The sequence below is a fragment of the Eptatretus burgeri genome, chromosome 10 (genome assembly GCF_056783735.1).
Source record: "Eptatretus burgeri isolate ZD-2024b chromosome 10, Ebu_testis_v1, whole genome shotgun sequence".
Taxonomy (NCBI): domain Eukaryota; kingdom Metazoa; phylum Chordata; class Myxini; order Myxiniformes; family Myxinidae; genus Eptatretus; species Eptatretus burgeri.
The window spans coordinates 67,472,383-67,495,469 of record NC_140970.1 but is presented as its reverse complement, the minus strand read 5'-3'; the positions used below and the strand labels follow the sequence as shown (position 1 = coordinate 67,495,469).

Sequence of the window (23,087 nt, the reverse complement as noted above, 5' to 3'; positions counted from 1 at the left end):
CCAAAATTAATTTTTTTGAAAATCAAAAATCGGGCCACGAGCGACTGTGGGCAGTGCATTCAGCCATATTGTCAAAAATTTCCAGCCGGATCCTATGAAAACTGTCGGAGAAGATAGACTTTGAATGAACTCTGGTCGAAAACAAAAAAAAACGAAGTTCGTTATATCTCGGAGATTATGAGTCAGATATACATGAAACTGGTATGGTAGGTTCATGGTATGTCCGAGTTATGTGTGAGAAAGAACCGTTGCTATGGACGCTTGTGTTGGCTCGTAACGGCTGAAAAACGATTAAATTCAACTTGATCGACTACCCATGTCCGCCTACCGGCTTGTTTGTCTGTCTGTCTGTTGGCTGCTCTTAGAGCACCCTTATTCTGGACATTTCCATCTGTCTGTCTGTCCGCGAAACTTTGGTCAAGCCTTGGGGCTAAACCACTCAACAGATTCCAATGAAATTTGGTAGGTAGGACCAATATTTCTGGGAATCATGTGGTTTCGAATATGGGACCCCGGGCCCTAGCAACGGCATAGCAACGGCCCTTTAAAGTGGTCAAAAAATCGAAAGAAAAAAAAAATCGAAAAAATCATCGAAAAATCGAAGCTTCAAGTTCTGTGTGCAATCTATCTCGCTGCCTTCATGCCAATTTGCAGCCATAACAAAAATATTTGTAGGAGGAGATAGGTTTTGGGCGAGTACATGTCGAACATTTCAGAAACGGTTAATTGCGAATATCTCGAAGAGAAAGAGTCTGATTTTGATGAAACTTGGGTGAAATGTGTACAATGTGGCTAGCATGTACACAAAAATGAATGGTTGCTATGCACACCTCCGTTGCTTAGCAACAGCTAAAATACTTTATCGTACATGGTACACTTATTGTGGACTGTACAAAAAAATCAATACCTCCGAAACTGGACCTTCGAGGGACCTGTTTTTTTGTGCCCAATGAGAATGTCTTACAGCATCATATAAAAAAAATAAAATATTTTGCGAATAGATAAATGGAATTACCAGGGCTGCCATTTGTTAGAGTCTCTTTGGAAGCATGCCTGAAATTTCACAAAGCGGGTTTCTGGGCACAAACTTAGAGGGCTGTGATAATCATTTATTGTGCTAAATTGATTGATAGCATGTACATGAATATCGGCTAGTCGCGTCGGCCAGCTTTCCATCCCGAGTGAGCAGCCATGTCGTCTACCGGCTTGTTGGGTAGTCGATCTAGTTGAAAAAAAAAAAAAAAATTTTTTTGAGATTTGTTCTACCCTTATTATCAGCATTTAAAATGGCGATTTCAGTTAATACAATGGCGATTTCGATGAAACTTGGTTGCTAGGTTCATACCATGACCTAGTTGTGTGCAAATGAGAACCGTTGCTATGGACACCACCGTTGCCTAGCAACGGGACTTTGAAATTTTTGAAAAATCATAAAAAAATTATTTTTTCGAAAATCAAAAATCGGGCCATGAGCGACTGTGGGCAGTACATTCAGCCATATTGTCAAAATTTTCCAGCCAGATCCTATGAAAACTGTCAGAGAAGATAGACTTTGAATGAACCCTGGTCAAAAACAATAAAAAAACGAAGTTCGTTATATCTCAGAGACTATGAGTCAGATGGCGTATTCATAGATACATGAAACTGGTATGGTAGGTTCATGGTATGGACTTTTTTGACAATATGGCTGAATGTACTGCCCACAGTCGCTCGTGTCCCGATTTTCGCCCGATTTTCGACAGCCACGAGCGACTGTGGGCAGTACATTCAGCCATATTGTCAAAAATTTCCAGCCAGATCCTATGAAAACTGTCAGAGAAGATAGACTTTGAATGAACCCTGGTCAAAAACAATAAAAAAACGAAGTTCGTTATATCTCAGAGACTATGAGTCAGATGGCGTATTCATAGATACATGAAACTGGTATGGTAGGTTCATGGTATGGATTTTTTTGACAATATGGCTGAATGTACTGCCCACAGTCGCTCGTGTCCCGATTTTTGATTTTCGAAAAATCATAAAAAAATTATTTTTTCGAAAATCAAAAATCGGGCCACGAGCGACTGTGGGCAGTACATTCAGCCATATTGTCAAAAATTTCCAGCCAGATCCTATGAAAACTGTCAGAGAAGATAGACTTTGAATGAACCCTGGTCAAAAACAATAAAAAAACGAAGTTCGTTATATCTCAGAGACTATGAGTCAGATGGCGTATTCATAGATACATGAAACTGGTATGGTAGGTTCATGGTATGTCCTAGTTATGTGTGAGAAAGAACTGTTGCTATGGACCCCTCCGTTGCCAAGCAACGGCCGACTACCCATGTCTGCCTACCGGCTTGTTGGGTTGTCGATCGAGTCGAAAAAAAAATTTTGAGATTTTTTTTTCTACCCTTATTATCAGTATTTCCGTCGATATGTTTGTCTGTCCCTCTGTTCAGTCCAGTGCTCCGTTAATACAATGGCGATTTCGATGAAACTTGGTTGGTAGGTTCACGCCATGACCTAGTTGTTTGCAAATGAGAACCGTTGCTATGGACACCACCGTTACCTCGCAACGGGACTTTGAAAGTTTTGAAAAATCATAAAAAATTAATTTTTTCGAAAATCAAAAATCGGGCCATGAGCGACTGTGGGCAGTACATTCAGCCATATTGTCAAAAACTTGCAGCCTGATCCGATGAAAACTGTCGGAGAAGATAGATTTTGAATGAACCCTGGTCGAAAACAATAAAAAAACGAAGTTCATTATATCTCAGAGACTATGAGTGGAATTACCATATTGCGGTAATTGGTAATACCATATACATGAAACTGGTATGGTAGGTTCATGGTATGTCCTAGTTATGTGTGAGAAAGAACCGTTGCTATGGACCCCTCCGTTGCCTAGCAACGGCCAAAAAACCTCTAAATGTGGGGGTATTTTAACGAAAAAACAATCTGCAGCATTAACCCTTGAAGCTAGAATCATGAGTTTTCTTGTGCTTAATTCTCAGGTCATTCCCCATCGAACGGGCCCATCACGTCAGGTTCTATTGGGTAGTTGACTCCCCATGTCCACCTACCGGCTTGTCTGTATGTATGTCTGTTCGGTCCAGTGCTCCATTAATACAATGGCGATTTCGATGAAACTTGGTTGGTAGGTTCATACGATGACCTAGTTGTGTGCAAATGAGAACCGTTGATATGGACACCACCGTTGCCTAGCAACGGGACTTTGAAATTTTGAAAAAATCATAAAAAATTATTTTTTTCGAAAATCAAAAATCGGGACACGAGCGACTGTGGGCAGTACATTCAGCCATATTGTCAAAAAAATCCAGCCGGATCCTATGAAAACTGTCAGAGAAGATAGACTTTGAATGAACCCTGGTCGAAAACAATAAAAAAACGAAGTTCGTTATATCTCAGAGACTATGAGTCAGATATACATGAAACTGGTATGGTAGGTTCATGGTATGTCCTAGTTATGTGTGAGAAAGAACCGTTGCTATGGACCCTTCCGTTGCCTTGCAATGGCCGACTACTCATGTCCACCTACCAGCTTGTCTGTCTGTCTGTCCATCTGTTACCCTACCTCCTCCTAAACGGTTGTGCAGAAATTCACCATACTTGCTAGTTATGATCACCACATGGCACGAAGATGTGAGAACAGTATCATTTTAGCCCCACCCTCTGTGGCTGGGTCAAGAGGTCAAATCCCCAAAAATGCAATTACGGGCACAAAAATGCAATTTAAACATTTTTAATGAAACTTGGTATATGCAATCAACATTGGGGGACGCATGAAATGTGTAATGATTCTTTGCATTTGACCTGTGGTTCATGCTCCAGGGGGTGGTGACAGGGTCACATGGGACAAAGCAGAAGATTTTTTATTTTTTTCTCAAAACTTGATATTGTGTTATTCCTGGTGGAACGTTTTGCCATCTTTCAACTTTGCTTTAGGTGGGAAGCGGGGAGATTTGCAATGGCACACCATCAACTTCACTCGAGTTGGTCATTGATATGACTGGAATGGTGTTATAGTAATTTGAGATTGCTCTTACCCTTGTGTTTAATAAGTCTAACACTTGTCCTTTTTTAAGATTCCTGCTGATTGTGTCACATGGATTTAAATAATCAATATTACAGTATTTGTGCATCTTATTGAAGTTGTAATGCAGCTACGTGTTTTAAGGGAATACTGCAAGCACTGGAAATGCTTTTGGAGGAAGGCTTTTCTCCCAAGAGGACATTCTACGTTGCTATTGGTCATGATGAAGAGGTGAGTGATCTGACATTGCAAGATTAGAAATATAATGCAAGCAATTATTGTCATCACCTTTTGGTGCGGTTTTATTTTTTTAGGTAATAGTTTTTCATCTTTGTAAAGCTTTTGCTAATGATGAAAAATTGTTTTCTACAGGTTGGAGGTCTTGATGGTGCTAGAAGCATAGGAATGTTGCTCTCTAAGCGAAATATCTCTCTAGATTTTGTGCTTGACGAGGGCTCGGCAATCCTTGATGGTGGAATTCCTGGACTCAAGAATCCCGTAGCAATGTGAGCCTCCCTCCCCCTCCCCCCTCCACCTCCCCTCCCCCCTCCACCTCCCCTCCCCCCTCCACCTCCCTACCCCCTCCACCTCCCCTCCCCCCTCCACCTCCCCTCCCCCCTCCACCTCCCCTAACCAGGACCGTTTCAGGTATTGACGCACTGAACAAGCATGTCAATTGTTGAAGATTGAAATACAGCTAAAGGCTATGCTGAACTTTTTGCTTTTGGTCAGGTATTCAGGATTTGGTTTCTTTGCTTCTGGAACCTGAGATAGGCCGGGGAGAATTGGAATGTGTCTACAACTCTCGATTTAAGAACAAGGAATTGCTGGACTCAAGAATCCCGTAGCAAGCTCCTCGGATCTGTGGCATCCATGCTGAACTTAAGGCTGGTGGAGATGCTGTACTCGTGTCGTTGCATGCAGTTCTCTGCTCTGCCTGGAACACAGGCATAATCCCAACTCACTGGAACAGAGGCCTTGTTTGCCCCTCTCTAGAAAGGGAAGAATGATCGCCAAGACTGCAACAACTGCCAAGGGGTGATGCTGCTCTCAATGCTGGGAAAGGTCTTTACACGGATAATTCTTAATGGGGTTCGCCACCATCTGCTTGAGCATCAGCGCCCAGAGTAGTCAGACTTTACACCAAAGAGATCAATGATTGACCGTTTCCTTGCCCTTCGGGTCCTCACCGAATGTAGACGAGAGCTTCGCAGTGGCTGATTGCAGCCTACGTTGATCTCTCCAAAGCGTTTGATTCAGTGAATCAGGATGCCCTCTGGAGTGCCACCAAAACTGATCAATTGCAGCCTTGGTCTTCATGGGGTGCCACCAAAACTGATCAATCTGATGTCTGAACTATACTCTGGAACTGAGAGTGCTGTGTGATATGGTGACACCATCTCTGACTTATTTCCAGTTGTTACTGGAGTTCATCAGGGGTGTGTCATGGCCTCCACTCTTTTCAGTACTTGTATGGACTGGATTCTGGGGAGGATGTTGGAAAGATTAAGCTGCGGTGCATCGTTTGGGAATGTTAAGATCTCTGACCTTGATTTTGCAGATGATGCAGTCATCTTTGCAGAGACTCTGCATATCCTTGCGGGGGTCCTCGAGGTGCTGATTGAGGAGTCGGAGCTGCTGAGATTACATGTTTTCTGGGTCAAAACTAAGATACAGGCTTTCAATGACATCTTGGATGCTGCTATCTTGTCTGTACCCGTTTGTGGTGAGGATGTTGAGGTCACGGAGAGATTCAATTACCTAGGCAGTGATATTCATGTGTCTGCTGTCTGTGTCAATAGACATCTGGGTCAGACCTGGGGAGTCATAGATTCACCTGATCATGGGGTGTGGCGCTGTTGATACCTGTGCAGGAGGACGAAAGTCCGAGTCTTCAGGTCCTTGGTGCTTCCAGTCTTGCTCTCTGGATGTGAGACTTGGATTCTGACCAGGGATCTGAGGCGTAAACTTAATTCCTTTGGCACCAGGTCTCTTCAGAGAATCTTGGCTATCGCTGATCAGACTTTGTGTCCAACGAGTGGTTTCTGAGAGAGACTTAAATGGGATTTGTCACCTACATAGTCCATGAGCGTCAGCTGTATGGACAAGTGGCTCGTTTTCCTGATGCTGATCCTGCTCACCAGATTCTCTCAGCGAGGGAGCCTCATTAGCGGAGGAGGCCAATGGACTGACCACGTGTCTCATGGTTGTGGCAGGTTGATCGACATCTCAAGGAGATGGGGACGGGTCACGCATCTGCCTGGGGGGTGGCCAGACTGAGGCCCCTGGAGTACTGGTGGAACGTGGATGCAGCGACATGCTGCTCCGGTGCAGACTCCTATACCTGATCTGACCTGACCTGACCTGATCTGTTTCCATGGCAACTATTGTTTATTTGGATTTTGCAAATCACGCCATCTTTTTATTTATTTATTTATTCTGCAAGTTCACCATGCTTCCTTCACCCTGTCTTCTGCACTAGCATACCTTTTCTCACTATCATATTTACAACCACCCCCCCCCCCTTGTCTTTCTGCACTCGAGTATGTAATATATACAATCCACCTGCTGTTCCTGTGTGGGTTATAGAAAAATCGTATATGAACAACACGTCCCTGCAAAACTTGCCATTGTGCTAATTTTCGGAAATATGCTGACTTATGTTGTTATTTAATGCCTATTATGTCTGTATAATACAGCATTTTCAAAATGGTGTATGAATGCCAAATGAGGCCGTTGGCGCATGTGTTGTGTGCGTGTTTACACTGACTCGGTTCTGCTTGCTGGGCACTTTTAACCTGCTATTGCTGGTGTGAAATGTATAATTCATTTCATCTTTTAAACATAATTTTCAGCATTTAGATGATAGAATGGCAATTTCAAAATGGTTAACCATAATTATTCTGTTCCTGAATGCAAATCGGACTCGCATGAATATAGGTTTACGAGAAATATCTGTGGAAGAGGGGAGTTCATTTTGTGCCATTTCCTGCTAATACAATTGGCTAGCAGCGGCCGTGGTTATGAAACACACACACACACACACACACACACACACACACACACACACACACACACACACACACACACACACACACACACACACACACACACACACACACACACACACACTTCTCCTTTCACCAATAGATGCAAAAATGTAGGATAATTTCTCTTGTCGTCCTGGGACGACACAAAAATATGTATTTATAACGACAGCCCATACAATTTCAACTCCCACCCATCTGTCTCCCCCCCCCTTTCATTATTAATCGTAAATATCATCATTATCAACTTAACCTGTGCCATGTGCATCAACAGCCCCAGATATTACCCTCCCAAATCCCATCGGTATGAGGAAGTACGAAGGTTTGGGCAGAACACACATCTATGAACCTTTGACCTTTCATGGGCACACATCGTCGGGAGTTTTTCCAATACAGACTCCAATGTATCAACTTTTTGGATGAGTTGATCAGGAAATTCTCCAACTTTCGTTGCGCACACTTACAAGGTACACTTACAAGTACTTTCGGCTTAAAAACTATTTTTTTTTTAGTCGTTGCATTCCACAATCTTCAACTGGGAGGCATGAATATGTCCAGGCTGCTCCAATTTACTTCATTACTTGAGGTTTCTGTGCATGTGGACCAAGCAATCTGTGGTGGATTATGTCATTTTGAAAGTGTCATATTGCCAATTAAGGTAAATGTTTGTTCTTCACATCCTTCATTTCATGCATATTTTCATCATCCTTAATTCCTCATGTAAAATATGCAAGGTATTGTATAAGAATATCCATTCTCAAAAAGGTAATCTGTCTTTGACTTCTTGTCTTCCTTACACCAGTATTGGATCTTCAGAAAAAGGGTTTCTTACGATTAAACTCGGTGTGAAACAAAAAATGGGTCATTCCTCGATGCCTCCCAGAGAAACGAGTGTTGGTATCTTGTCTCGTGCAGTATCCAGGTACAAGCCGCAAAAACTTTGCATGCTACATAAAATACAAGCTGATATTTAAATGTTTTACTTTAACTTTAATATCCAAGAGAAATCCGATGTTGACTAATTACCAAATTGTTCATCCTCTCATTTGGAGACTGAGATACTGCAATATACAGTACCTGTCATTTACTTGTATACTTTTGCATATCTCACAGGCTTGAAGAACAACGCATGCCCTTGATGTTCGGATTGGGACCTGAAAAGGACCTTTTGGAGTTCCTGGCTCCTGAGGTCTTGCTCCACATTCTAATTGTTCTTTTTCAGATACACCAGTACACCCACTCCCTAGGGGAGCGACAGGAAGGGTCATGTTATTATCCTCTCTGGGGTATATGGATTACAGTAGATCTATGTTCAGGTCCGTTATTCTGTGGTGGGCGCGATAAGTATAGAATGCCTCATGGATGTTGGGATTCCTCCACATTTCTTTTAGTTTAGTGTTAAACAGCAGTCGTAAGTGGTTAAAAATGTAATCAGACGTGTTTGTGCTTTATAATTTGTTTCCTTCTGGAATACCTCTTCATCTTCTGCCTCCTCTTCTTCGTGGGGCTTGTCCCACGAAACGCAACAATCATCCATACACGTTAACACTGCGTTTGTCCAAGGAGGAAAAACCCCTTGGGGAGGGGGATATTATAAGTATCAATCTTGTTTTGTAACAACTTCTAGTCTAAAGAGGAACAAATGAGTGGAGGTGAGCAGTGAGCCTGGATTTTGGGGGTTACTGGCAGACCATGTGTGCCCTGCAGGTACGTGTTTGTTGTTCATGAGAGGGCAGAGGGTGTAAGACAAAAAAGGAGGCGGCAGAATACAGAGAGGCCACCAACCTGCATGTGATGCAAAAGTAACAGGCTGAGACACTCTGCTTCGTCATGGGAGATCCCAATGATTTTGAGGGCCATGCTTTCCATGGTATCAAGAAGGGCAAGGTGTGAGGCAGGGCACCAACCCAAAGGCAAGAATGGTACATTCAGAATAAAGGTGTTGTAAGTTGTCAAAAGTTCAGATTGGCCAAGGAAAGACCTTGTGACAATCTTGGAAATATGATCTGCCCAAGAAAATCATAGCTGATGGTTAGGCCCACAAATTGGAGTGACTTAACCACTTCACGAGGTGACTCACAAGCACATGATCAGATAAACCTATTTGAGTGGAAGAGGAGCAGGAGATGTTAGTAGGAAAATCCATCATGACCACAGTCTAAAAGGGAGCACATGCCATTGGGAGAAATCCGGGTCGGAACGCTCACTGATTTGGTGAGGCCTATGGTCCAGAGTTGAGATGGGTGATTACAAGATTCTTCATGTTGGCAGAGAGGGATTCAAATGGAATAATCTCTGCAAGGAGAACTGTACAGCACAAAGAAAGACAAGAGCTTGTTGCGGAGGGGAAAGCGCAGCCAAAGTGAGGTGGGTAGTACATGGACAGTAGGAAGAGGGGGAAGGATATTCCTGTGGGTGAGGGGGGACCTGAAAAGCCATTGGCCATGGGATTTTTGGCCACCTGTGGTGGTGGTACAACCACATGTGGTGGTACATGGACAGTGGGAAATGGAGTTGTTGACATAAAGTGCACCTTTGCCTTCGGAATTGGGTTTAGGCTTGAATACCCGAAGAGCAACATAGAAGAATCGGGGATATCCTGGGGGGTGTGGGGAAGGATTCTGCTCACCAGATAATCAGGTATACCATTGGCAGCGTAGATTGAGAGATTTGTGAAATTGGAGTGAAGACCTTGGATGTTGGAGGTCCCTAGAGTTGGGGATTGGGTTGGAAGCACTGTTGGCAGAGAGTGTGGAAAATAGGTGAGGTGGCAGAACATTGTGGAAGCAGAGAGGGGCGGCACGCTGGGGAAGCGGGGTGTGGTGGGACGCTGGGTGAAGGCTGGGAATTGAGGTGGGGCAGCTGGGAGGAGGCCAGGGTGTGACGGAAGTAGACAGAGGCATGGAGTGGAGAGACACTGAGCAGGCGTGGGGAAGCCTGGAGTGAATGTGGGGTAACCCGAATGTGAAAGTGAAGTGGAGAAGGATTTTACCTTGTAATACGTTGATGAATATATTGTTGATAAAATGCATGTGTGTAAAATGTACAGTGCAAAAAAAAGAAAGAACTTGTCAACCAGTCAGTCTCAAAAGTGAAAAGGTTTGTTGCCACAAAGTTAGAAAAGTAAATTTTATATATCACAGAGAATGTAATTGAATGATATTTTGCTGAAATGTGGACATCAAATTTTTGAGGAATGGGATGATATTATCATGAAAAAACTCAAACTTAAGGTAATTATAACTGAGACATGCAGTTGAAGACTATTTCAATTGACTAGCAAAAAATTGATGCCCATCTAAATGTTGTCAATTTGTTTGTTTTGATTGCAGTTTTCCTTTCCATTGAGGATAATCTTGTCGAACCTGTGGCTTTTTTCTCCCCTGGTTGCCAGGTAAGTTTTCTTTCTCATGAATCATTTCTCTGCGGCCCTGATAGGATGGTGCAGAGGTCATACAGTACACTTATTTTAGCTATCTAATTACCAGAGTTCGATTCATGGCCCAGCTGTAAACAGTTGGATTGGTTCTTCATAGGTGGAGTGTTACATCACACAGTGTTCCTTGGATGGATGTAAAAGAGGAAACATGTCTCCTTTGCATTTTGTTAAAGATCCCATTGTGTCTTTCAATGAAGAGTAAGCAAAATTCGAAATTGTTGACATTACCTACAGGGAACACTGCATTAGTGCTTTGTTGCACCCTTCAGAAAAGATGCTACCTGTGGGCCAAACTCGTAATTGATTTCCGACCCAATGTGCACACCATACGTTAATAAATGCTCTGCAAATTTATTTCATCCCTTTATTCTTTCATTTCCCACTCGATCCACTCGACCAACATACCCCACTCGACCGACTCCTCTCCTACTCCCCCCCCCCACTCGACCGACTCCTCTCCCACCTCCTCCCCCCCCACTCGACCGACTCCTCTCCCACCTCCTCCCCCCCCACTCGACCGACTCCTTTCCCACCCCAACTCCCCCACTCACCCCCTGTATTTTAGAGTAGGAATTTGGAACCTGGCCTTGGTGCTGGTGATAGCTCACCTACTCTCCGTAAAGGACAACGTAGGATAGTTTAACATCTATCTGAAGGACAGCACATACATTGATGAATCACCATGCCTGTGAAACACCAGGATGACGGTTTATAGCTGGGTTGGGATTTTAACCAAGGTTAGACAGCTTAGAGGCAAATGTACATACCTCTGGAGTCTCCCCAATTGTTATGAACACCCTGTATTTTATCGTCGATACTCTACCTTTCATATCGGGTTCATACATGAGTGGCTTAATTGGCTTTACAGCATCTTCAGCATATTCATCATAATAAGATTCATCAGAAAATACTTCCTCAGATTTATTTCCCGATGTCGACGATTCTGAAACGAGTCGGGCTACTATTTATTAGCATAGTTCATCAAAACGGTGCATTGACAATACCCAGCAGCAGGTCTATCTATTCCAGTACTGAAACAATCGTTCCTGAGATGACGTCACATGGATTACGCACTCGCCTCGGCTTTTGTCCAGAATCTTTAGTGGTGGTACTAGCCAGATTTAATTAACTCAACGCCTCAAAAAATCAATGAAAATGAAAAGCATGTTCAGTTATTGGTGTATTGGGTAGTCGATGTTGTTGAAAAAAAAATTTTTTTTCAAAAAATTTTTTTTTGAAATTTGTTCTTCCCTTATTATCACTTTTTCCATCGATATGTTTGTCTCTCTGTTCGGTCCAGTGCTCCGTTAATACAATGGCGATTTCGATGAAACTTGGTTGGTAGGTTCATACCATGACATAGTTGTGTGCAAATGAGAACCGTTGCTATGGACCCATCCGTTGCCTAGCAACGGGACTTTGAAATTTTTGAAAAATCATAAAAATTTATTTTTTCAAAAATCGGGCCACGAGCGACTGTGGGCAGTACATTACGCCATATTGTCAAAAATTTCCAGCCGGATCCTATGAAAACTGTCAGGGAAGATAGACTTTGAATGAACCCTGGTCGAAAACAATAAAAAAAAACGAAGTTTGTTATATCTCAGAGACGATGAGTCAGATATACATGAAACTGGTATGGTAGGTTCATGGTATGTCCGAGTTATGTGTGAGAAAGAACCGTTGCTATGGATCCCTCCGTTGCCTAGCAACAGCCGAAAAACCTCAATGTGGGGGTATTTTAACGAAAAAAACAATCTGCAGCATTAACCCTTGAAGCTAGAATCATGAATTTTCTTATGCTTAATCCTCAGATCATTCCCCATCGAAGGGGCCCATCGCGACTACCCATATCCGCCTACTGGCTTGTTACTTACAATTCATTATAATCATACCAAAAAGAAGATTTTATAAAATTTATATTGCGCTGGATCTTTAAACAGCTACTTGGCATTACTCAAAGCATCATGTGAGCACGTAGTTGCCCCACAAAGGTCAGTGATCAACTGCTTTAGCGTCTTTATCCAGTTGTTGGTTGAGATGAGATTGAGGTCTCGGCCCACTTCCTTCATCTCACCCTTCATAAAAAAAACTCAATGATTAACTCTCCAAGATTGTATACATAGAATACATACCCCGTGCAGTCTTGAGAAGGACTTGGTGTGAGCCAACTCTTTATCGGGCGATTTAAATAAATTTATTTATTTAATTATGGCCATTAGGCTTTGTTTAATTCACCATGTAAGCTTGAAGGGGGTGGGCAACATCCAAGTAATATGCACTGTATCAAATGGTCTTGTAACATGTGGTTAAGTTTCAGTTTTCTCTGTTGAACAGTTTTTGATGTATGCTCTTCACAAAATGCAGACGCGTATGTACGCCACCAATTGCTTAACTCCGCTTTTTGGTTCATGTACGCGGGGTAAAAATCACTCGTAGACCGACACTTGGCAATTAACATAACAAAGTAGAACGACACTCGGTCGAGTGCCTATCTCCGCCAAGCTGAACAGTTAATGTTTTGTATCCCACTGATGGGATGAATCTGAATCAAAATCAGATCGACTTGTTCTCGTCACCGAACCAACTGAAATCCACCTGGTTTTGTCATCACTCATCCACAACCTTTTGAGATATCATATATATATATATATATATATATATATATATATATATATATATATATATATATATATATATATATATATAGTTTTTAACCCGATCTCTCAGTTTTATAAATTAGGCCTATGTTGACATTTTGACTTTAAAAATAATTGGTGAAAACGTATGTTGTTGGAAGAATTCAATGATCTGACATGCAAATCCTCCTCAAATTTCAAGTCAATCGGATAAAAATTGACAATTTTAGAAATCTGACCTATGTTGACCTTTTGGCCAATGCTGACCTCAATTTTTTGTGGTTGAATTCAATGAGCTGATATGAAAATCGTGTTCAAATTTCAGGTTAGTCTTTTGAAAATTGACAATTTTAGAAATTTGGTCGATGTTGATCGTTTGGCCGATGTTTGACTTCAACAATAGTTGGTGGTTGAATTTAGTCACCTGGTATGCAAATCCTGTTCAAATTTCAAGTCAATCGAATGAATATTGAAGATTTCAGAAATTTGACCTTTTGGCCTACATTGACCTCAAAAATAATTGGTGGTTGAATTCAATGACCAAATATGCAACTCCTCTTCAAATTTTTAGTCAATCGGATGAAAATTGTGGATTTTAGAAAATTGGCCGATGTTGATCTTTGGGCTATGTTGACCTCAAAAGAGTGACTGCTATATCACATGGTCATGTAACGTGGTTAAGTTTTAATTTCCTCCGCTGAACGGTTTTCGATGTACGCTCTTAACAACATGCAGACACGTACGACGTACTGTTGTGGGCTTGGGGGGGGGGGGGTCGGTGGTGATAAACGACCACTAGGTGGAGCAGTGGAGTCGTCTCCCACCGAACACCCGGAATTTAGGTCGTGACTCTCGGACAAGTCCAAAGCTCATGGGTCCCTTAGTGGACCGTGGTCGCCAATACTTCGACGGCGTGGGGTAGGGTTAATTGCCTAATTTCAATATACCTTAAGTAACCACGTCGTCCAACTACCGGGGAAAACCACACCCTCGGCCGACTCTGTCCGGACCGAGTCGCAGGTACCGACTCAGATCCGGCGTAACCGAGCAGAGTTACCAGAGCCGCGCCGGTCCCAATGAACAATCCACGGCACGAACAGCCCTACCACTTCGCAACACGCACCATGCGAGGCCAATGGAGGAAAGCACAGAAAACGAGCTGGTACATTTAACACGGGGGGTTTATTTTACAATAATAATCGGGGAGGGGAGACACAGAGCAGAGTTATCACGAATAAAAGAAATGTAATTTACAAGCAAAGGAAAGCACTTACACAATTCTACTTAACAGACTGTGCCCAAGGACACACACACACACACACACACACACACACACACACACACACACACACACACACACACACACACACACACACACACACACACACACACACACACACACACACACACACGCACGCACTGGACCCCGTGGGTCTATCTCGGTCAAGCCGGGCCGGGGTACCTGTCTGCTTCGTGCGGCCACACCGATTCCGGAACCATTACGGTGGGACCGGAACCCACGACCCGAAATCCATGGCACACGAACGAGGCCGCTCAACCACGATTACCACTGTCTCAGACCGCTCCATTCACGACCACGACTGTCTGCAGAACGCTGGTCGACAACCACAGACCGCGCCGCAATTGCCACGATCACCATCTACTGAACGCTGGTCGACAACCACAGTCCGCGCCGCAATCTCCACGATCACCGTCTGCTGAACGCTGGTCGACAACCACAGACCGCGCCGCAATCGCTACGATCACCATCTGCTGAACGCTGGTCGACAACCACAGACCGCCCCGCAATCGCCACGATCACCATCTGCTGAACACTGGTCGACAACAACAGACCACGCCGCAATCGCCACGATCACCGTCTGCTGAACGCTGGTCAACAACCACAGACCGTGCCGCAATCTCCACAATCACCGTCTGCCAAACGCTGGTCCAGACCATAAAATTACTGGCAGACAACCACGCTCCTCCTCTTGAGGAGCAAGGGGCTTCTTTTCCCCGCCACTCGCCTCCTGATTGGACGGTGGGTTGTCAGGCGACTCGTGGTGGCCTCCTGATTGGCTGGGGCACGTGTGTGGTGCTCGCCCTCTGCTCATTGGCTGGAGGAAACGCTCTCTGCTCCTCCTCGGAGCGGAGCTTCGACCCGCGGCGACGAAGGCTCCGCCCACGACCTCAGCCAAAAACACGTGCGTAATGGCGACCGGGTCGAGTGCAGGACGGCGCGCTGTTGTTGCCATCGTCGTCATTGTTGTAGTTGTTGTAGCTGAGGATGTAATAAACCTGACTATACAATAATTCGTAGCACACACATGTAATTCCCATTAGACCTTGGTTTTTCAAACTCGGGGGCGCGATCCCAAGTGGGGTCGCCGAGCAAATTTCGTGGGGTCGCGGGCATCCGCTCGCAGCGAAAAAAAAATTGTCTAATTTAGATCGGTGTTCGCTTTTACGGGATGTAATATAAACGGTTCATTTTAAAATATGGGGACCGGCGCAACATGATGCTTGGAATGGGATCCAGCCGATGCGTGGGCTCGCTGAAGGGCGGTTCATTTTAGCGGGAAATTAGTGGTTTAATCCACGGCCTCTCAGACTCTGACTCTATCATTAACGTCTATTCACGTCTCCACGTACGACTCGAGCCCTTATTTGTGATGGCAGCACCGGCCACCAGCAAATCTCGAGAACATTCTTACCAGGATAAATTTCTGGACCTTGGATTTTACTTCGTGGTGGATAAAAGTGGGGCACAGAGGCCTCAGTGTGTGATTTGTTTCGAAGTGCTTCCTACGGAGTCTATGAAACAAAATAAGTTGCAGAGGCATTTGACTACAAAACATGCGCCTTATCAGGATAAGGAGAGAGCGTTCTTTGAGAGGAAAGTTCTTCCACTCAAGAATACACGTCTTGACAGAGAGGGTACATGCCATCAGACCAATTCTCGGGCATGAGAGGCCTCATATCGAGTGTCGCTCCATATTGCCAAGACTAAAAAGCCTCACTCCATTGCGGAAGAACTCGTGCTGCCATGTGCAAAGGACATGGTATCTCTGATGGTTGGGGAGGAAGCGGCGTAGAAACTGGCAGTTATACCCCTCTCTGACAACACCATCCAACGCAGAATTGAAGATATGAGTCTGGACGTAACGGCTCAGGTCGTACAGAAGATCAAGGAATCGCCGTGGCACACCATACAGTTGGACGAGTCCACTGATATCGCATAGTACGCGCAACTCATCGTCTGGGTCCGCTTCATCAAGGCTGATAACTTTGTCGATGAGCCTCTGCTCATCAAACCATTGGAGGCCACCATCAAAGGCGAGTACATTTTTGGGAAAGTAGAGCAGTTTTATCGTGACCATGATCTGGACTTTGGAAAGTTCCTCGGTTCTACAACAGATGGCGCGCCAGCAATGTTAGGAGTGCGTTCTGGATTCATGGCTCCTCAGACCTCCATGGTACACTGCATGATTCACCGAGAAGCACTCGCCTCTCGTACTTTGCCAGAAACCTTGCAGAGCGTGCTCTCAGAAGTCGTAAAAATGGTGAATCACATCAAATCGAGCTTCCTCAACACTAGGTTATTCAGGCTATTCTGCCAGGAGATGGACGCCGATGAGAAAAATTTACTATTCTACACTCAAGTCAGATGGTTATCTCGAGGAAACCTTCTTCTGCGCGTTTACGAGCTCAAAGATGAACTGAAGGAGTTCCTACGCACACAAGGGAAAACGGCATGGGTAGCGTTGCTTGAGTCGGCCTCTTGGCTGTCAGAACTGTGCTATCTCGTTGACATCTTTGAATGTCTCAATGTCCTCAACCGCTCCCTCCAAGGCAAAAACGCCAACCTCATGATTTTTCACGACAAAGTGAGCGGATTTCTGGCGACTCTAAAATTACTGGCAGACAAAGCAGCTGTTAAGCGCTTCAGCCTTTTCCCCCATCTGGTGGAGCATCGACCGACCTGCCAGTATGATGATACTGAGCTCGACAGTCTTTCTGGGGAGATAGCACGTCACCTTCGGTCGCTCATTGAACAGTTCGAGCACTATTTCCCTGAGCTGGATGTGCAGTCCTTTTTCTGTGGTTCGGGACCCTTTCACGGCTCCACTGGACTCGATTGCTGATGAAGATGATACAGCACAAGAAGAGCTTGTACAGTTCCAGCAGGATTCAGGAGCGCAGGCTCTTGCACGGACGAATTCGTTGTCGACATTCTGTTGCAAAATGCTGCCATCGTACCCGACCCTGTCACGGCACGTCATTAAGGTTCTCATGCCATATCCTTCATCATACTTTTGTGAGCAGTCGTTCTCCACCATGGTGGTGATTAAAACAAAGTACAGAAATCGCCTAGAAATGGAGCATGATATGATCCTGGCATTGTCATCTACTTCTCCACAAATAGAGAAGTTGGTTTCTGAAAAACAGGCTCATCCTTCTCACTGATATATCTAAATGTCATTCAGACTAAACTTCTGAAACATTCAACTGTACTATTTGGATACTGTCGGCTATTCTCCGTTTACTCGTCTATGAAAACGTGACGATGGTGAATAAAGTAAACAGTAAATGTTCTTGTGTCATATGAAATCTTATCTTATATATTATGAATTGGGTTTTGAATCTTTTGGGTCGCGAGATGTAGAGAGGTTCTGAAATTGGGTCGCCACTAAAAAACGTTTGAAAACCACTGCATTAGACAAAGGGGGGATTCCAACAGTGAACGTATACTTATCAAAATAACTAGGCTTAGGGACTCTGGCTGTTTGTGTGCACAAGGTTTCCAAATCCGTAACAGTATGACATATGTACGTACGCTACCGATCGCAGGGTAATGATTGTTGTTCTCTTAATAATAATGCTGGCTATGTATTTTTCAGAAGCTTTGAGCACATTTGTCAGAAGCTTTGAGCACATATCATCTACCCTCCACCCTCTCCCATTCGTTTTTTGTTCTCCTTTATAAAAAAAAAATACTGAATCTTCTTCTGATTGACAACTGACAGAATTTGTGCACACTTGTAAATGCTGGAATATTTCTTGCAAATACCATCATGTATACAGAGACATGACAGAAGTAAATAGACACCTTAAATTTCTTCATTTCATCTGTATAAAGCAAGTTTTACTCAGTAATTTGTACTCGTATTCAATTATTTCTTTGCAGAAACGAGTTCCTGGGTCTTGTATGACAATTAACTCTGCCTCGAACCCAGAGAGCACACAAACTTTCCGATTTTCAAAGAGAACGAATTGTTGGCCATTCAGAAGGTGGAGTCAGCCAGCATCAGATAGCTCAGAACCTTGGCATTTCACTTTCTATGGTCAATCAGGTGATTGTGCAATTCACCATAAAAGCAAGGAATCCACAGCTTTCCATTCTGGTCGATCTGGGCCCTCAGAAAGGTGTCTTCGAGCTGTCAAGCGGTCCATTGAGAAAACTCCCCATTGGAAGGCAGTAAGTTTCAGAGGAAGTCCAAGTTAGCTGAAGAACCGCCGTGTGGTACCTTCATCAACTGGGCAACTATGGGAGAGCAGCCAGGAGAAACCTCTTCTTAAACCAGCGAACATTCAGCAGAGAAAGAAGTGGGCTGACGAGATGTCCACAAGACCCTTGGAGTTTTGGCAAACTGAATTTTTTTCAGATGAGTCCCAATTTGCTCAATTTTCTGACAGTGGATGCGTATGGGTCTGGAGACTTCCCAGTCAAGAGTTTTTTTGAACCCATTGCAGCCAACTGTCAAACATGGTTTTTCAGTGATTGTGTGGGGAGCAATCTGGAGCACTGGTCGGTCAGAGCTTGTGGAGCGTGTTGGCTATGACACATTTCTATGACACAACATCAACACTATGACACACATTTCTAACGTTGAGGATGGACTTCTCCCTGTCTTCTCCACTGGTCCGATGGTCAAAAACAACACTGTTCATGGAAGATGGAGCTCTGTGCCACACTGCAAAAAACACCAAAGAATGGCAGGACAGAAATGGGATCAAGCGACTTCCATGGCCAAGTCGGTCTCCTGACATGAATCCCATTGAACACCTATTGGCCATATTAGATCGAGCTGTGTGGAAAAAGTCCAGGAAACCAACATCACGGACAGAATTGCTAACCCGTTTGCGTGAAGCCTGGGCAGAAATCCCACAAGAGAAAATTTCGGAACTCATTGGTTCTATGCCTGAAAGAGTAAAAGCATTGAAATCTACAAATGGAAAGTCTACAAAATACAAGTGTGTATTAAAATGGATCAAATGTTCTTCAAATGTTGAATAAATAAATTATTTAAAATCATGGTGTCTATTTACTTCTGCCATGTCTCTGTAATTGGATTTATTTATGGGTATATGGCTTTGTGGTTATTTGGCTTTGTGGGTATATGGTTGTTGAGGGGGTTCATCTGAAATGCAAGTGCTGTACTGAATCCATATTTACATTTTAATTAGCAATCTCATCCACATTATTTTGCTTTTATGAAACTGGGAAACCATCATGAATGAATTGGCATCGATTTCAGGTTACTCGAGAGGACTCCTTTAACCAACACACTTGTACGAACAACAACAGCTGTCACGGAATTCCATGCTGGCATTAAGGTTTTTTTTCTTAACTTTTGTTGTGACTAAAACCTTCATTTGTTATAGATAATCATCATACACTTGTATTTTTGATTGCAGTCTCGTATGTACAATATACCAGATAATGCCTGCACCCTGTTTGGTAAATATGTGCCACAGTCGAATGTGTTGGCGCCTGTGGCTGAAGCAACCGTTAACTTCCGAATACATCCAGCGCAGACTGTGGACGAGGTGAGTGTTACAACACTCACTTATACCTCACACATCACTTCTAACAACAGCAGCCTTCACATAATGCATCAGTATTTCCTTGCATACTTAGGTGAGCTGCACTTTCAAATGTCAAAATTTGCTCATAGTTGATTACATAGATTTTTTTTTTTCATGAGGCTTGAGTTATGTGCAATGCAATGTGAACTGCTGGTGGTAATTGCATTATTTTGTTATTGTTGGACTTCCATGCTAGTATGGTTAATGGTTATAATCCTAGTGTTCTTGCTGGGGTTATTTCCCTCGCCAGAGGAGAGGGTATTGCGTTTGGGTCTGTTTGTCTGTCCACACTGTCATATCTGTCATATCTGACTCATATCTGTCCACACAATAATAAGTGATGTCTGCCCATGCACTGAAGGTATACGGAGTCCCAAGCTCCGACTCTGACCAAAAGTAGTAGTTCCAGGTTTGATCACCAGGATGCCAAAGCAAACGGGATTGGGTTACATGTGCGCAGTGACTTTAATTGCATAAAAACAACGTCGTTATGCGCTATCGTATTAAAGAGTTGTTTGTCTGTGGTGATTATCATCATCATTTGTCGTTAATTAATTCCTGTGTATTTGGATGCTTATGGAGCCAAAATATTTCTGACTGTTTGCTTTTCTTTGTGATTTTAGTACTCGACTACCTTGTAAAAATTTGGCCACTTTGAATTGCCTATTTTGCCTTTTCAGCAAATATTTTATTATTTACGAGCAAATACTGTTGCGGACCGGGTATCGGCTGCGAGCACGAACGCGAGGTGGGGTGGTAGGGTCGACTCGACCGAACACCCGGAATCTAGATCGTACCTTTCGGAAAACTCCGAGGGTACGGGTCCCTTACTGGACCGTGAATCGTCAATAATTCCACAACGTGGTACAGGGTTATTTGCCAATCTTCAAAATACCTCGAGATCTACGTGGCGAGTTACCGAGTAATCACACCCTCGACGGCACTCGTTTAGTCGAGCCGTTAGCGTGCCCGACCCATGCGCAACCCGAGCGGATGGTTGCCGAAGTCCCGTCGGTCCAAATGTACATTTACAGCGGCAACAGCCTTTGTAATTCACCAACACGTGCCATGCTAAGCCAATAGAAGAAACACAGCAACGAACTGATACATTTAACAAATGGGGTATTTATTAACTGTAGGTGGGGAAGGACGGAAGCATGTAAGGGCAGAGTTATCCGACTATAGAGCTGCAAGTATGTACAACAAAGAGCACTTTAACAATTCCTACTTGCAGATGGACACACACACACACACACACACACACACACACACACACACACACACGGACATGGACCTGTCCACCTCGTGTGGTTTGGCTGACACGGGCAAACCAGGCCAGCATCGAGATGGGATGATAGAATCCAGAGCTCCCTTCAGCACTCGTGCCGGCAACCAAAACTCTCCTCTGTATCCCAAACTGTCCAGAAGGCAGGAGGTTTCTCTGCCACTTCTCCAAGTCTTTGAGTTGAACGTCAAAGCGAGGGCTGATAACTCCACACTTGTTCAACCTGCCCGTCAGATTGACCACAACTTTGCCTGCTCGATGGTCATCAACTATCTCAAAAACTCTCCTCTCGGTCCGATCGCGCCGCAACCTTATTCACCCTTGTCCAGGGGGGGGAGGGCCACCTCCACCCTCCCCGCTCTCCCTCACTGGACGGTTTTGGCGTGCAGAATCGCTCGTCGCCCTGTCATTGGCCAAAATGAGCGGCAAGTCCGTCGATTGGCCCGGGGGCATGGTGACGTCACGCGGACCGCCTTTCTCACCGTCGCGGGTCTGATTGGCTGAGCGGCGGCTACCTCACTCGGAGCACGCTGACTGGTCGAGGGTCGCCGCGAGGCTCCTACTTGAACTCCGCCCACCATGGCGTCGACCAGAGCGAGGTGAAGGTGAGGGTGATGCTGGCGTTGTTGTAGTTGATGTTAGTGGTGTAAAAATAAAAGAAAACTCTATCAAAATAACTCCGCAGCGCATGAACATTTAATTACCCATTAAACAAGGGACGGGGAGCTATCTATCCACATTTACTTATCGAAATAACTGAGCTATAGGACCTGTATGTTGAGTGCTCATGGCTTCCAGATTCGTAACAATACAACCCATCGCTTCGCTGGTGAGGTTATTTAGGGGAAAGAGAGAGAGAGAGAAGGGGGGGGGAAGTGGAGGGAAGAGCGAGGAAGGGGGGAGGGTGGTAGAGTGATGCCACATTATGTGTTGCTATACACTGCGGGAGGGATGTGTGTGAAGGGGTGTTGAGGGGAGGGGGGGGGAGACGTGTGTGCGTGTATATATATATATATATATCTGAGGGGTGGAGTTGGCGGAACTAAAGAGAATGATAAATGACTTTTAAAAACCGAACACACACAAAAAAATACAAACATGTCAGAACAGCTGTACACACAACGACATAACAGAGTTTGTAAATTAATCTGCTGGCACATCTGCAAAAACCTTGAAATCCCAGTTCCAGAAAATTTGTGAGAACATGAACCAAAAGCAAACACTGAAAAATGGAAGTGCCGCTCACTACGACCAAATGATGCCATCGAGCGTGAACATCAAAAACAAAGCATTGCAACCAGATATCATACCTGGGTACAAAAGAGAGAGAAGAAGGCATTGCTAATTGAGGTGTTATTGCCAGTGAATTTAGACGAAACGATGCAGAAATCAAGAAAATGGAAAAACACCAAGACCTCAAGAATGAAGTGAGAAGATTCTGGAAGCTGAAGAATGCCAATGTTTTACCAGTGATAGTTGGAGCTACGGGAATGATGATGAAGAACCTCAGAGATATTAAAAACATCCCTGGAAATATTACTACATGCAACTACAGTCGGAAGCTGTCCGGGGCTTCGTGACAATTTTGAAGAGAGTCCTTGACACAAAACTTTGAGCACAGGAAATTTCACAGCTTGATCCATGAATCGTGACATCTTACTGAAATGAAGGTGGATACTTTGAGCTCGTCTTGGGAGGACTCCATTCCACATTCTGAAACCCACATATTGAGGTGTTACTTATCGTTGAGTCGAGCCGTTAGTTCAAGCCG

The 23,087-nt window shown here is 44.1% G+C and overlaps 1 protein-coding gene across 1 annotated transcript in view; it reads left to right on the top strand.

Annotated features, from left to right (window-relative positions):
* PM20D1 (peptidase M20 domain containing 1) overlaps positions 1–23,087 on the top strand; it is a 48,198-nt gene that overhangs the window by 8,357 nt on the left and 16,754 nt on the right. The window contains exons 5-11 of the mRNA XM_085898809.1: positions 4,181–4,267; positions 4,409–4,542; positions 7,886–8,005; positions 8,197–8,272; positions 10,416–10,477; positions 19,701–19,779; positions 19,921–19,992. Of these exons, the coding sequence (XP_085754935.1) occupies positions 4,181–4,267; positions 4,409–4,542; positions 7,886–8,005; positions 8,197–8,272; positions 10,416–10,477; positions 19,701–19,779; positions 19,921–19,992 (630 nt within the window). The remainder of the gene's footprint in view (positions 1–4,180; positions 4,268–4,408; positions 4,543–7,885; positions 8,006–8,196; positions 8,273–10,415; positions 10,478–19,700; positions 19,780–19,920; positions 19,993–23,087) is intronic.